Genomic DNA, 14120 nt, shown 5'->3' with positions numbered 1-14120 from the left:
CAGATCACTGGCATCCATTAATAATCACTCATGTCTCTTCTGGGGTAAGCTGCAACAGACCTCATGTTAAAGTTTAGCATGTTGGCCTCAAAACTAAAATCAGGTTATTAATCAAAGAGTTTGAGAAGAATTTTTGAAAATCTCTTTTCCTTATTTTGTCTCCCATTGCAACGGGATGCAAAGGCTTTCATACACAAGGACAAATACAGCCTTGCCTCTTTGAAATAAGAATTTCAGCATGGAGTTTAAAATTAACTGAAAGCATCAGTCCAGTCCAAAGGTATTACATCCATTTAATTAACAAAATAGGACAGGTGTTACACATCACCCTATACTGAAAATCTGGGTTGGTTGTCTGCATGTTTGCAATGTTTCTTTCTAAGTTTTCCAGTAAGGCAGGGAAGACTCAACTCTGCCTCCATTTTTTCTCCTTTAAAATTATGATATGGACTGGTGTGAGGTGCTCGTGGATGGGAAGGGGATGGCAAAAAGCACCTTGTCTTGTCAAGTTTTGCCAGGGAAACCACTCAGAGAGGCGGTGCTTCCCCTGCGCCATGGCGTCAGGAGTGGGGCTGTTGCAGATGCCCAGCGACAGCTCTTGCTCCTCAGGCTTGGCTGCTCTTCCAGGCCTGAGCTGAAAGGGGCCGAGGGGACAGACCAAGAGGAAGACAGAAATGTTGGGATTTGAGGGTGAACTGGAGGAACATCTTGGAGATTGTGGCAGGACTCCCTGCTGGGAGCTGCAGTGAAGCAGATGTGGAGCCTACTGAGCCTGGAGAAGAAGGTGCCCTGCAAAGACTGCTGGGCAGCTCCTGGATGGCCTCCTTGCCAAAGAGCCCTCCCACCAAGCCAAAGATGTGGCCCCATCCCCAGGTGGACCTCGACACAGGCAATAGCCAGCATATGGCTGTGCGTGGCTCATTGCCACATGCCAGACACAGACCCAGGCACAGAGAGCAAATCATGTGCCTTCCCCCTGCCACTGGCTCCATGGGTGGCAGGCTAGTAGGGCGTGGACTCCAGACTGGACCTGGCATGGGCATCCTCATGCTTTAACTGGATCTCTGAAGGGATCCTATCTAACTTTGAAATACGGTATACAGTTCCTGGAGGAATCTCGTATCAGGATGCCTCTAGAAACCAGATATCACCTCCACTGGCAGGCAATACCTCAGGAAGAAGACAAATAGTACTTCTGGTAGATTCTGTTATGTGCAAGTACTAGGGGCTTGGCATTAAAAACAAACAAACAAGGAAACAGGTTTTGCCCAAAGCCACCTAAAAGCATAGCTACTTTACTTTTGAGGTCTGGTCAGGGAGATGCAGCGTTGAATCCAGCTGACTCAATCCATGTCCAGGAGCAGAATGAGGTGGGGGAGGTTGTATGTCTACTGTCCCCCTGGCTGTTCTCCCAAGCACTGGTGAGCAGCAGGGGACCTCCTACAGCAATGTGAAAAACACAGCGCATTTGAGACAAAGGCAAAATCCAGGAATATTGTAACCAAAAGGTTTAAAATAGAGATTCACTTCAATAGTTCTGTTCACAGGATTAGGCACTTGCAAGAAGCTTTAAAAAAAATTATTTGGACAAAATGTTTTTTTCTGAAGTATACACTAAAGAGAAAAGAGTAACTCATTTAATTATGTTTTAAGTCCACAATAAAGTGTCAGTGGAAACGAGGAAGACGTGTGCCAAAAGAACCAACAGTTTAGTGGTTAAAGCAGCTCATCTGCTGTGTAGGATAATAAAGTCCAGATCCTGCTTTAAATTAGGGAATGTGATTTTCTTGCTATTAATGTAATTGTTTTTTTATTCATGCCAGGAGCAAATTTAAATTTTCTTTTGGGACGTCAAAATTCATTTCATGTTCTTGCAAGTGGGCTGAATTATTTATAGTGCATAATGTTAGTAAAAAGGTTAGTAAAAAGAAGTTGTTTTGGAAGATAATCTACATTTCTATTAGCTAACCAACTTTGGTTTTGACCTATTTGGAAATAGATCAATTCAGAAACAATAAGAAATTATTTACTGACAATTAATAATTCCACCTCTATTTTTCCAGGGCTATGAGTGCTTGAACAATATTCAACAGATATCAAATGGCTGAAAAGAACACGGGAAAGCGAATTACCTTCACCATCAAATTTACATCCATATGCATAACCAGCATTTGTGTTTCTGCATTCTTCTCATTTCCCCATGAGAATGCAGTAATCCTACTATTCCCATTCAGAAAAATACATTTTTATTTCTTTATTGTGAAAATAGCAACAGGATTCGACCCATGGGGAAATAAAACTATAGCAATACTTTAGATATTTTATGCATTGTATCATTAATGTATTTTGATAAATAGCTTTGATAGTGGAGCTCCTGTCCCCACTGCTCCTTCAGCTTGATCTGAGCTTGTTCTCCAGGTCAGCAATTCAACTCATCAACACTTTGCAGTCTTTGTTAACCTTGGTGTTGTATTGACTTGTTGGTATTTTCAGACCTCTTATATTTCTTAAAGACTCTCCAAACTTAAAATAACGCTTCATGTTACTATAAAACACTTAAATTGTTGTACAGCTAACGTAATGGAGTTTTGCTTGTAAGAATAAGGTGGTTTTCAGTGGTATGACATAGACGCCAAGCTGATATTCCCAGCTAACATAGGCTAAACACATCTCAGCATTTTACGGAACAGCTTCAATACAAATTCTCCCTAAAATCAGCTGGGATTTTAAGTTAAGTGTAACTTGATAGCTTGAAGGAAGGGGCTGAAAGAGCCAACGCTCTTTCTGCAAGCCCTACAGGAAGCAACAAGACTTAAGCCCCAGTGGGGAGCCGGCATCGACACCTGTGTGAGCAGCTCACCAAATACTGGCATGCATGCTGCTCTGCCATTGCGAGAATGCACTCTGAGCTGTGGGAAACAGTATAACCACATCCCTGGGGCTCTCCATCTGAGCTAATTTACATGCTTTTCCCAGTGTCTAGCATCAGTTCACTTATCTCTCCATCTCTAGCTATATCTCTGTATAAAAACCCTTTTAGTTCAAAACCCTTTTAATTCAAAACCAAGAAAGACCCTTTTAATTCAAAACCAAGTTTGGCATAAGCTTGGCTAGAGCTGATGACATGATGAATTCAAGGACATTTACGGTTGGTTTTTATTTTCAGTTTATAAAAATTACTGAAACTGATTCAGATACACAGGTACCTGGAACTCTTTAGGATTTTTGGAAATAAACCGCTCACGGAAAAGTCCAATGTTTATAATTTTCTACAGCATCTTTTATGCATGGATCTCAAAGCCTTTTCCTAATATTAAATATGGTTAAACACTACATGTGTTATTCCCATTTTAAGGAAAAAGTGACACACAAAGAGGTTGAGTAATTTGGCAAAAAGGGACACATAACCCAGACTTCCCAGACTCACGCCTTAGTCATAGAACAATTCTATTGGGACTAGGTATTCAGTCTGCCCTGCTGAAACTAGCTAATTAATAGGATTATGAAGTGAGAGACTAATATTCCAGTAAGACCTGTAAGATGGCTATAGTTTCTAACACTTGAAAGAGTGTCTGGATTGTGATACCGTGTGAAGGGGAATACATTCACCACTCACCAATATATTACCATTCACAAAAAAAAGAAAAAGAGTAATTTGCTTTGTAAATAGCGGACACGTGGACAACAAATAAAAAGAAAAATCATGTTAATCACCAGGGAAGCAGAAGGGATCAGGGAATCCATCTCAAAATGTAAGCTTTTTTAGCAACATACACTTTTTAAAAATGTTAGATAAATTTTCAAACATGCATATGTTGCATAAATAAACAATAATACAAAATACCTCATGAGAGATATATTATAATAGAGATTTACAGTGATACTGAACATGTAAATTTAGTAATTAAGTGAATAGAAAGTGTTTAAAAATGAGAACGTTTATTGAAAAAACCAACAGGTAGGTAACCCATTCAATAAGTTAGGAAAGATTTGCTTTCACAAATTCAGAGACTAATTTTCAAATAAGTTTTGAAGGTAAGAGCAGGTCAAAATACAACTTAACTATGTCTAGGAAAGTATCTCTTCTTTTATTTTGTTATTAGCAATGTAAAATTTTCCTAACCTACACAAAATATTATTATCCTGATAAGGTAAATAAACATATTTACTGATAAAATCAATTATCCTGTCCTGCATAATTTATTTGTAGATTAGCAATTAAACTGGCTCTGACTTCTGCCCCTGGAAGACCTCTCTCTAATTCTCAATTCTCTTTGGCAGTGACTTCTAGACAATTTTTTTTTTTGTCATAAATGAAATGAAACTGAACATAGCCTTCTTACGATTACTTTTCATATAAACTAAGTTGCTCTCCATACTATGATATTCTGCTCTCCATAATATCATATTCTTCTACCTCTTGATGTTATCCTATGCTATTTCCTATATTTCCTTGTGCTGTGTACAGTTAAGCATAAAGGACTGAAGAGTAAACAGCAGGTCTACATGAAGGTCTAAAGCAATGAAGTGTTTCAGGTTTTCCTGGATCCAACAAAATTAAAGAATGAAGATATATTTGCATCTCTTGAAATGTTCTGATTGTCAAACAGCATATTTTCAATGTAGGTGACCACACAGCCAAACCTGAATATTGTCTGTGACAAGGCTTAAGCAGCTTGTCAGGAACATACAAGTTGTTTTCCTTTGTCGAGGTTTGCCTGGAATGAGTCTGCTGGGCTAGCAGAATGACTGATTCCCTTAGGTCACCAACAGGCAAAGAATAATATATTTTTTCCTGTACCCTGATCAAACCTCTGTTAAAATTAGGAGGTAGGTTCAATTAACTTCAGGTTTGTATTTTGTGGAAATATAGTCTGCTCTTAATTTGAAGGGTCCTTGTATATAATTAAAACAGAGGAAACAGACTATGGAAGGTGGTGGTCAGATACATGCCTGCTAGGGAATACCTTACAGGAAAATGATTCTGTAGAAGATGCAAAACCACCAGTACAGTCCTCTGCTAGTTCCTCCCCCTGTCAGCAGGTCCATGACTAGCACACCTCCTTTTCTCCAGCTCATTAATTTCAGCTGGTCCTACGAGTCTTTGGCTATATTTATACTGCACCATAATTAACGTCCAGTACAGATGACTGGGAATTCTCCAACCAAACCACAGAAGATATCAATGAATAAGAACAGGTTGTGGGAATGTGTTAATAGCGATGGAAATTTCATTTGGGAGGACTTCTGATCTAAATTATATACCTTACAATAGCCAATAAGCTAGGCTCAGTTCTAAGCTCAGTTTTCAATTACTCCTTCGTCTGACTCAACTCTACAACCTAACCACCAGGCTGCAGGTGAATGCCAAGTGGATTTCCCAGTCTCTGCTGTTGAAACGGCCCACTTCTCATGATTTCTGTGACGTTATGTGGAGCAAGAACCTTACTTCTCACTCTCCCAAGTTACAGTCCTCACAGTTGGACTTGCCAAAATATTTAATGATTAACACAGAGAAGCTTCAAAGGGAGAAATTGAAACTTCCTGTCCATTTCTAGTTTTTCCAAGAATAGTCAGCCGGGGGTGGGGGTGGGGATGGGTGACATGTTCACATATAAAAGACACAAGAACAAGGACTTAACCTGAGTGGCCTAGAGGATCACCCAGGCACAGTAGCTATCCTGGGACAACTTCCTTCACCATCTTTGTGGATTTGGAATAGTTTTGAACACACAAATTGGTGTGGTATAGGAAAAAACATTCCCACCCAGTTCTAGCCCTGTGGCTATATGGAGTTGCACCAAAAGCTCATCTGGCTCCCAGGCCTCTGAATCTAGGCAAACAAAGTTAACTTAAAATTGTTTCCTGCACTGAGATTACCATGAGTTGGTCCCAGCCCGTCAAAAATTCTCTTCTGCATCTGCAGAAGAAACAGTTCAGGGAAGATTTAGAGCATACATTTAACTTAATCCTAGCTTGCTTTGCCGGCCCCTGCATGATCCTCGAGTACAGCCTTTCATATGTGGCTCTCACTCTGCCCGTGGCTACAAGAAGAAGATCTGTGAGGCAGTAAAGCCCAGGAGTGCTGATCTCAGATTGGTCCTATTGTCCTCGCCAATAATACCATGAAAAGGAGGTCTCAGTCTGAAGAACATCGTCTTTCACCTACATTCTCCAATACTTATTGTATCATCCAGAGGGTTGTGTTTTGGTTTTGTTTTGTTTGCTTGTCTGTTTTTAAAGTAGACAAGCTAGGAGACAGAGAACAAACAGCGACTGGTCAAAGGCACAGTCTCTCTGCAGGTTTGGAGGCCTTCTGTGTGGAACTGTAGGCAGGAAGCAACGTATTTGGGAACTGTAACAGCTCTGCAGGTTTCCTATTCAGCTGTTACCCAGGTGGGCCCTGAAGGAATTTCCTTTTAGAAATGAAAGAAAAACATATGGTAGTATCTACATGCACTATTAAAGATCTTGAATGTAAACACAGCATCGTGAATTATTTTTTATTTAGAACAGGTGGTATTTAAAAAGGGAAGGCAAAGGAAGTACTTAAGATGGGATATACAAGGTACAAAACAGGTGAGTCAGAAGAAAGGTTCCAGCCCTGTTCTGCAAATTAGGTCTCTTGCTGGAAAAACAAGGCTACTCACATTCTCCACAGATCAGTAGCAAAAATAAAATTAGGGGCCTCGTTTCCGGCCCTTTGTGCACATGTCAAACTTTGACACTGTTTTCATTCAGGAAACATGATAGACAGGACTTGCCATGATGATGCAAATCATGACCAAAGTGTCCTGGCAAATAGCTGCAGGGGGTGAAGGAAATATACGTAATGTCCATGGAGTCTGGATCTGCTCCGTACGGTTAGTCACCCAATGCTGCAAGAATTGCTGCTGTAAACCATCAAAGGATGGGGGATGTTAACCTCCTGCAACGCTGGCTGGAGATGGGAGGATCATTAAGTCTGTCTTGCTCATTCTCTGACACATCACAACTCCATCACTTCACAGGATTGTTGCAGCAAGTCACTGATAGCTTCTTCTAACATCATCAGCTTCCTATATGTCAAAGCACTCTGTCCCTTTTTTTTTTTAAAGCAACTCAGAAAGGATTACTCTGTTTACAGTGCAGAACTGGGGGTCCGGTGGTCTAATCTTGTACTCCCTGTAATACTGCTAAATTCTTATCTGAATTTGGCTTGGAATGTGGTGCCATGGGTCAGTTTCCTTTTATTTGAAAGAAACGAAATCTTCCCTGCATCCCACAGGACTTCCTAATTCCATTTAATTATGATGAAAGAAGTGGTTCTTTTTGTTGCAATACATGCAAATATTTTATACTTCGTTATGTTAAAGTCATAACCAAAAAACATGACATCTTGCCCAATACCAACAGGGAATCAGAAAGCATTTCAACAGGACGGTTCTTCAAGGTGCTTTAGCAAAGATATCTCTGCTTTGTAATTTTCTTTTTGCAGCAGATGTCACAACAACTAATGAGAGCTTGTCCATTGATATAATCCGGCTTTGGATCAGGCAATGGAAACTATTAATCAAAAATATTTATTTGATCCTCAAAATCCAGGTGATGAGCTTATCTTTCAAGACTTGAATAATCATTTTGGACTCCTTTTTCTTTTAGTGTCCTACTCTTCATCTTTTTTCTGATGTTTCCAATTTTTTTCTGTAGCTACAAAGGCATGCAGTACTTAATTTGAAAACACATTTTCTTTCATTTCTAGTGTTGTCTTTAAAAACCACCTGTCACTTCACCTATCCTTGATAATATCAAAAGATTAACCTAATGTTAGCACTAAGGCCTGCATGACCTTAAGAATTACAGTTCCAGTGAGGAAGGAGTCACACGATAAAAACATGTGTCACATATGCCAGCACATAACTGTACAGGTACATAGTCCTTCTAGAGGATTTCCTCATCTATGTATCAATAACATGTTAGCGAGATTTAATGGGCTAAGATTTGGTTTTATAATTCAAGATATACAAACAATTTGTAAATCTCTGTGTTTGCTGAGATGAAATCAACAGCCCTGCTCAGCAGCGTGCCCACATTTCCTTGTGTGGCCTCTTACTGCTCGTGTAGAGTCTGAAGCTCTTTGTTTTGCCCTTGATGTCCCTGACAGGCCAAGGTGAGCTTTGGCTTTCCTAACCCCATCCCTGCATGCCAGGGCAATATTTCTAAACCACTCCTTTGTAGCCTGGCCCTGCTTCCACCTCCTGTATGTGGCATTTTGCAGTGGAGCTGTCCCATGAGTTCCCAGCGTAGTTGAGCTAGGCTGCTGATATGCTGCTTGTTTTCCCAGGTATTGGGATGGTCTATTCTCACATCTGGAGGATGCGGTCCGTACAGACCTGGCAGCTGCCTTCATCTCCACCACCCTTCAGAGCTGCTCCTCTATGATCCCAGCTGCTCACTCCCTGGAAAGCCGCTGCCTGCTCACCTGGTGCCTCACATCTGTGCTCCGCAACTCTTCTCCCTCCCTCCTCTCAGGATCTTCATCTCCACTCTTTCATGCTCACCATGGCCAATGCTACCATGGGTGACCACCTCCCCTGCCAGTGCCTCCTTGCCAGGGACAGCAGAGCCATCAGTGCAACCCCCTGGGCTGACCCAACCACACCCTCGAGACCCTCCAGAAATCTCCAGGACTGTGTGTGTCCTGCTGTGCTGCCCTTCCAGCAAGTGACAGGGAAGTTCATGGTCCCCAGGAGCCCCAGGCTCTGCCCTCCCCAGGCTTCCTCAAGGGGTTTGAGGAAGATATCTACTCCCTCACCCTTTAGCCTGTGGTTGGTAGCATGCTCCTCACCTTCCCTGGCCTCCATTTGGATCTGACCCACGATCCCTCACCAGATGCTTGTCCATCCCACAGGAAAGCTCCACACGTCCCAGCTGCTCCTTTGTCCTGAGAGTACCACCCCTCCTCTTCTTCCCTGCTTGTCTTTCCCGATGAGCTTATACTCACCATTGAAGCACTCCCATCATGCAGGCTATCTTGCGTGCTCAAAGGCACATTAGTTGATGCATTAACTGTTGTTCAAGTTCAGCCTTTGTTTCTTCTACATTTTGATCCTACAGTATGGTATCAAGACAAGTACAGATCCAACAGCCTGTTTATCTGATGTAGACACAACTAAGTAGTTAGTCTCACTATGGATCATTTAGATTTGGAGAAAGCCTGGGACATTGACTCCTGCCCACTCTTTAAGAGGCCACTCAGGATGAAGGTTGCACAGAACAAGACACAGACCCCAAATGATCCAGGGTTCGTTCATTCGTTCGTTCGTTCGTTCGTTCCTTCCTTCCTTCCTTCCTCCCTTTCTTTCTCCCTCCCTTCTGTCCTCCCTCCCTCCCTTCCTTCCCTTTGTCTTTCTCTACTTTCCCTTTTCTTTCTTTCTTTTACTTCCTTTCCTCCTTTCCTTTCTGCTCATTTTCCTTATATTCTAAGGGAAGAGCACAAAATAAACTTAGGTTTTCCTTGATGCTGTAAAGGGTTTGGTATTTCTGCCAGGGAAAAATCTCTAAATTTAGCAACTGAAAACCATATTTTTTTTCCTTACAGAAGAGATTTTTAAGTACATTCATATAGTCCGGTGATGAACCTAAACTGGAAAATGGTCTTTTGTGGAACAACTAGTGTCAGAGTCTCAGGTAGTCCTCCTTAAAGACTACTAAACCTTCAGTCATCTTGTAAAGACAAGCCTAACCATAACTAACTTTTTTGGTAACATGAGTTCAGTAGGAAATAGAAATCTTCATGGAAGTCAGGGATTTTTATTTTCTTGGAAAAACTTATCAAAGAACTGGTATTTGCTCGTATGTTTAGTAAAAACAACAAAAACAAAATCCTCAGAGAGTCAAAATGATAATTTATTTCAGTGCACAACTTCCCCAGTAATTTAAGTTCCTTATTCTGTGACTTAAAAGCTATGAAAAAGTATTCAGACTCATAATATTTTTTAAACTCTGTGCCTCATCTTCCACACCAGGATTTTGTACTGTATCAAAAATTTTTTCCCAGCTCTGGGTCTTTTGGAAGCCGTCTTTCACCACTGTTCAGCTGAACACCTTTGTGACTGAAAAATGAGGCATGCAGTAGCTACATGAGCTCCACAGCATTTAATTTATCAGCATAATACTACGAATGCTGAGTGAAAAGTTGAGTAAAATGAGAGTCAAAGTCTTGCTTTTGACTAAAAGTACCTAAAAGGGAAAAGAAATTCTAGTGAAAAGTAAATTTTCATCATGATGAAGGAAGGGTAACAGAGGAGTCTCAGATACTACACTTAGTCTCCTAAAGTTAGTATCAGTGTGTATGTGGGGAGGAGAAAACAACTAAACCGAGATAGTGACATTTTTCAGGTGATATGAAAAAGTCAAGAAGAGAGATGTGAGAAAATTCAGGATGGCATCAGTAAGTGAATGGACAACATGCTGACAAATGAACTTCAGTACCGGCTGGTGGGTGAAGTTTAGACTACTCACACCTGCCTCATGGTTACTGCAAGGGCAAGATAGATTGGCATTATCACTCAAGCACTGCATTGGGCATACCTTGCTCCCTGCTTCTAACACCCCCTCTCTGCCCTGGCTCCAAAAATTGCTGCCTGAGCTAGTCTCAGGCAACATGAGCTTTTCCCCACTAAAGTTCAAACTGAAGCCCAACTATCTCTACGCAGGAGGTGAAGGAGGCCCCATTCTCTCTCCCACTTCCTTCTCCCAGGGAATGACATGTGATTTCTACAGCACCACACCTGCCTACAGCTTTGTAAATCATGACAGGAACGGGAGCTGGCTGCCACTTTGACTTTGAGGCTAGCCCAGTAACAGTCTGTACTGGATGCTGAGCTGTTGGCAGGGTAGTCAGATGAACAAGGAACAAGGCAAATACTGCCAGACAGACACAGCTGTCCAAAAAAATGGAGGTTCAACCTTGCCTGGTAATTGTCTCTTAAAAAGAATGCTACACAACTGGAAGGCTGGAAAACCCTTCAAGGAATGAATGTTAAGACTATTTAAGACTATTGGGGGAACATGACAAAAAAGTGTTTTTAATGAAGTTTTGCAGAAAGTAATAAGGAGTTCATGTTGTCTCTAATTCCCTTTACTGTGGAGGAGTTACACTGCTCCCAGAACTGCTTCACTGCATTGTGTGATATATCAGTCTGCTCAGCTAGTTCAGGGCTCCTTACACCATACGTCATTTCATGATGAAGGCATTAGCCCCGTGTTCAATACACCGTGGACTTCTATCTCACACAAAGCAGTTTTAGACTTGGGATTGCTCAACTTAAAAATCAAAGAGGATACCTTCACTGTGAATACTAAGCTACCCTGGTCAAAAGGAACAGTGGTACATTGCAAGACCTGACCTGGGTTGGAAATCTCACTTGAAAAAGTATTTAAGTGATGGGCAATTAATGTGTTTTATGCCCAGTACAGTTCCAAGCATCTGTGGTACTTCATAGGCTGTGCTAACTAGTTTATAGCTAGTTCAGACAGGCATATATTATACAGTCCTCACAGAAGTGGCTGTAAACATAGACAACCTATCACAAAGGAGCCATCAAAAGGCATTAATGGTTTGTGATTTTCCTTATATCATTCAACATTCGAATAAGGCCACACGGATAGGAGTGAAAGAACAAAACACACTCATAAACTTTTACAGACCTAGGTGCAGGTGCACACTCAGCATCTGGAGCTAGTAGTTTATGGTCTTCACAATAATTCTCTAACATAAATGACAGTTGAGTAAACTTTCCTATCAAAAAGAGAACTCGCCTATGCTATCAGCAGTTGTAAATCATTTCTAGGATCTGTATCCAATAACTAGGTGAGAAAAAAGCTGGAGTACATTCTGCTGTTAACACTGTCACAGGCAATATCGCATTTAAAATAGATCTTGTCAGTTTTAGTAAAACAAGTGTGCTAATGAGTAATTTTATCCTTAACTTCTTAATGCAAACACAAATTACAGTTTACAGGAACTTCACAGGATTTTACTATTTTACAAAATACAGGTTAAGAACACACTTGCCTCACCCTCAGGTGAGGACATACTTTAACCTCTAAAAGGCTTCACTGGAAAGACTCAACAATTTGCCAGATTTACCATTTTCAGTGTAAGTAAGTCTTGACCAAATATGAGTTGAGTGTTGAAAAGGACCAAGTCATACAAAGACATAACTATAGGAAAGTATTTGCTCATCCTTTAAAGTCCTGGGTATTGTGGAAATAAATCTCTTCCTTTACTCTGCTGACTTCAGATTTGGAGGTAAACTTCCTAAACATATTTAATCTAGCAGTATGAAAATGTATAGAAAAGACCTGTACTTCAGGACTAAAAATCAGATAAGACCACTTTTTAAAAAAACAAACAAACAAACAAAAAGCCCAAACTGTTGTTGCAAACTTGGAAAAAGCACATATGTATTTGTGCTAATAACAGAACACTGGCATTGAAATTAGTGTTGTATTATGCAACACAATGTATTCCAATAGTGGAAACTTGACACAGGCTAGCAGTGTTAATACATGGCATCAGGTAAAAAGAGTTCCTGATTGGAGTTTATAAGCTAAATTAGACTGATAACATAGAAGTCATAAGCACTGGAAGAAGATGCTAAGGGTGAAAAAAATGGGGTCTGACAAACAAGTAGGGGCCAGTGAAAAAAAAGGTGAGTTCTGTGTTTGTTCTTGGTTAGTTTATTTGCAGCAAGGTTAAAAGAAATCTTGATCCTGGTCAGAAATCATAGTGAAGAATTTCTTCCTTATATTTTCAATATATTGGATATGGAAAACTTATTTTAGACAGGTCTTTGAAATGCAGCTTGCCATAAGTATGTTTTGTTCATCAGCAAGTACATTCCAGTACTTAACAAATGAGACTGTCTCGCTATCACATATAACTTCCCTATAAAGCAAGCAATTCATCCAATGCAGTACCATAAAGCAGTGGCAGAAGTGGAATAAAAGTAGGAATCCCAATTCACTCTTCTCTGACTAATTGTGAAACTATACTTCCTTAGTTTTTCTTCATGATGTAAAGTCTGTCACTCTTTACAGAAATTACATTTATCTACCTGGATTGATGAAAGAAACCTGCCTCTACTATGCTTGCTGTCAGAACTTCTCACAGCACAGCACTTATGCACAAATCTTATTCCTGGGCTACTTAAATGCTGACTGATACAACTATTAAACAGGCAGATTTAATAAAAAGCCTTCAGTTTTACAATACACAATGCCTATGATCTCAGGATTTAAGACCAGGCTGTAGGTACAGACGAGCAAAATTCTACAGCGCTAAAAATAGAGGCTAAACAGTGTGACCATATCATGAATCATCTAAATTCCTTCCTGCCTCCAAATAGCTCTTTGGAGTTATTTATGACAAATTCAACAAGTTCAACAACGGGAAGAATGGAACAAACAGACAGTGTAGTATTACAGCTCTGGCTACTGTCAAACTGGACTTTTAACCAAGGTGGACCTGTTCTCCCTTACATATCATTGCTGATCTGAGAATGTGCAGTACCTACAAGTGCAATTGCTGTCCTTTCCTTGCAAATTATACCTCTGCAATGCAGAACCATCAAAATGGCACTGCTAGGCCCCTTGTAATTACTCTCATTTAAAATGGATATTATATACTGCTCACAAAATCCATCAAGGCTAATGAAGTCCTGTAAGTTTTACAGGTGGACAAGTACAGTATTTGCCCACTGTTTATGTGCAAATTTGAGAAATGACTTCATCAGAAAAGTGATTTTAGTAGCACTTAGTGCTATGACCTATTGACAAAAGAAGAAATATTCTTTTGCCCATTTAAAATTTAATTGCAGGAAGAAGAATGGTACCAAAGTAAAAACACTTCTGCAATCATGCAGTATATCTCAAGAACATGTTGAGAAAAGTACATCTTACAGACTGTTGACTACTATGGGTGCCCCTTTCTTCTCCAGCCACAAGCTCCCAATCCCCTTCTAGTACTAATTTGTGCCAGTTTGATCTGGCAGTAAACCAATTCATAGTAAAAAAGAATAAATCTTTTCACTTTTTTGCCAGGTTGGTTTTGAATTGGTTTCATGCCCCAGCAT

At 40.4% G+C, this 14120-nt stretch overlaps 1 protein-coding gene across 5 annotated transcripts in view; it reads right to left on the bottom strand.

Moving 5' to 3' along the window:
- The window catches only part of MYO10 (myosin X), a 228965-nt gene that overhangs the window by 189615 nt on the left and 25230 nt on the right, over window positions 1–14120 (bottom strand). For 3 of the 5 annotated variants that reach the window (XM_075084237.1, XM_075084238.1, XM_075084239.1), the window contains one exon: window positions 8984–9090. The exons of the other annotated variants lie outside the window; for them this stretch is intronic. In XM_075084237.1, coding sequence (XP_074940338.1) covers window positions 8984–8986 — 3 coding nt within the window. In that variant the 5' untranslated portion in view covers window positions 8987–9090. The remainder of the gene's footprint in view (window positions 1–8983; window positions 9091–14120) is intronic. 5 annotated transcript variants of the gene reach the window in all.

The sequence above is a fragment of the Phalacrocorax aristotelis genome, chromosome 2 (assembly GCF_949628215.1).
Source record: "Phalacrocorax aristotelis chromosome 2, bGulAri2.1, whole genome shotgun sequence".
Taxonomy (NCBI): domain Eukaryota; kingdom Metazoa; phylum Chordata; class Aves; order Suliformes; family Phalacrocoracidae; genus Phalacrocorax; species Phalacrocorax aristotelis.
Note: the sequence above shows the minus strand (reverse complement) of the source record. Positions and strands in the feature narration are given on the sequence as shown.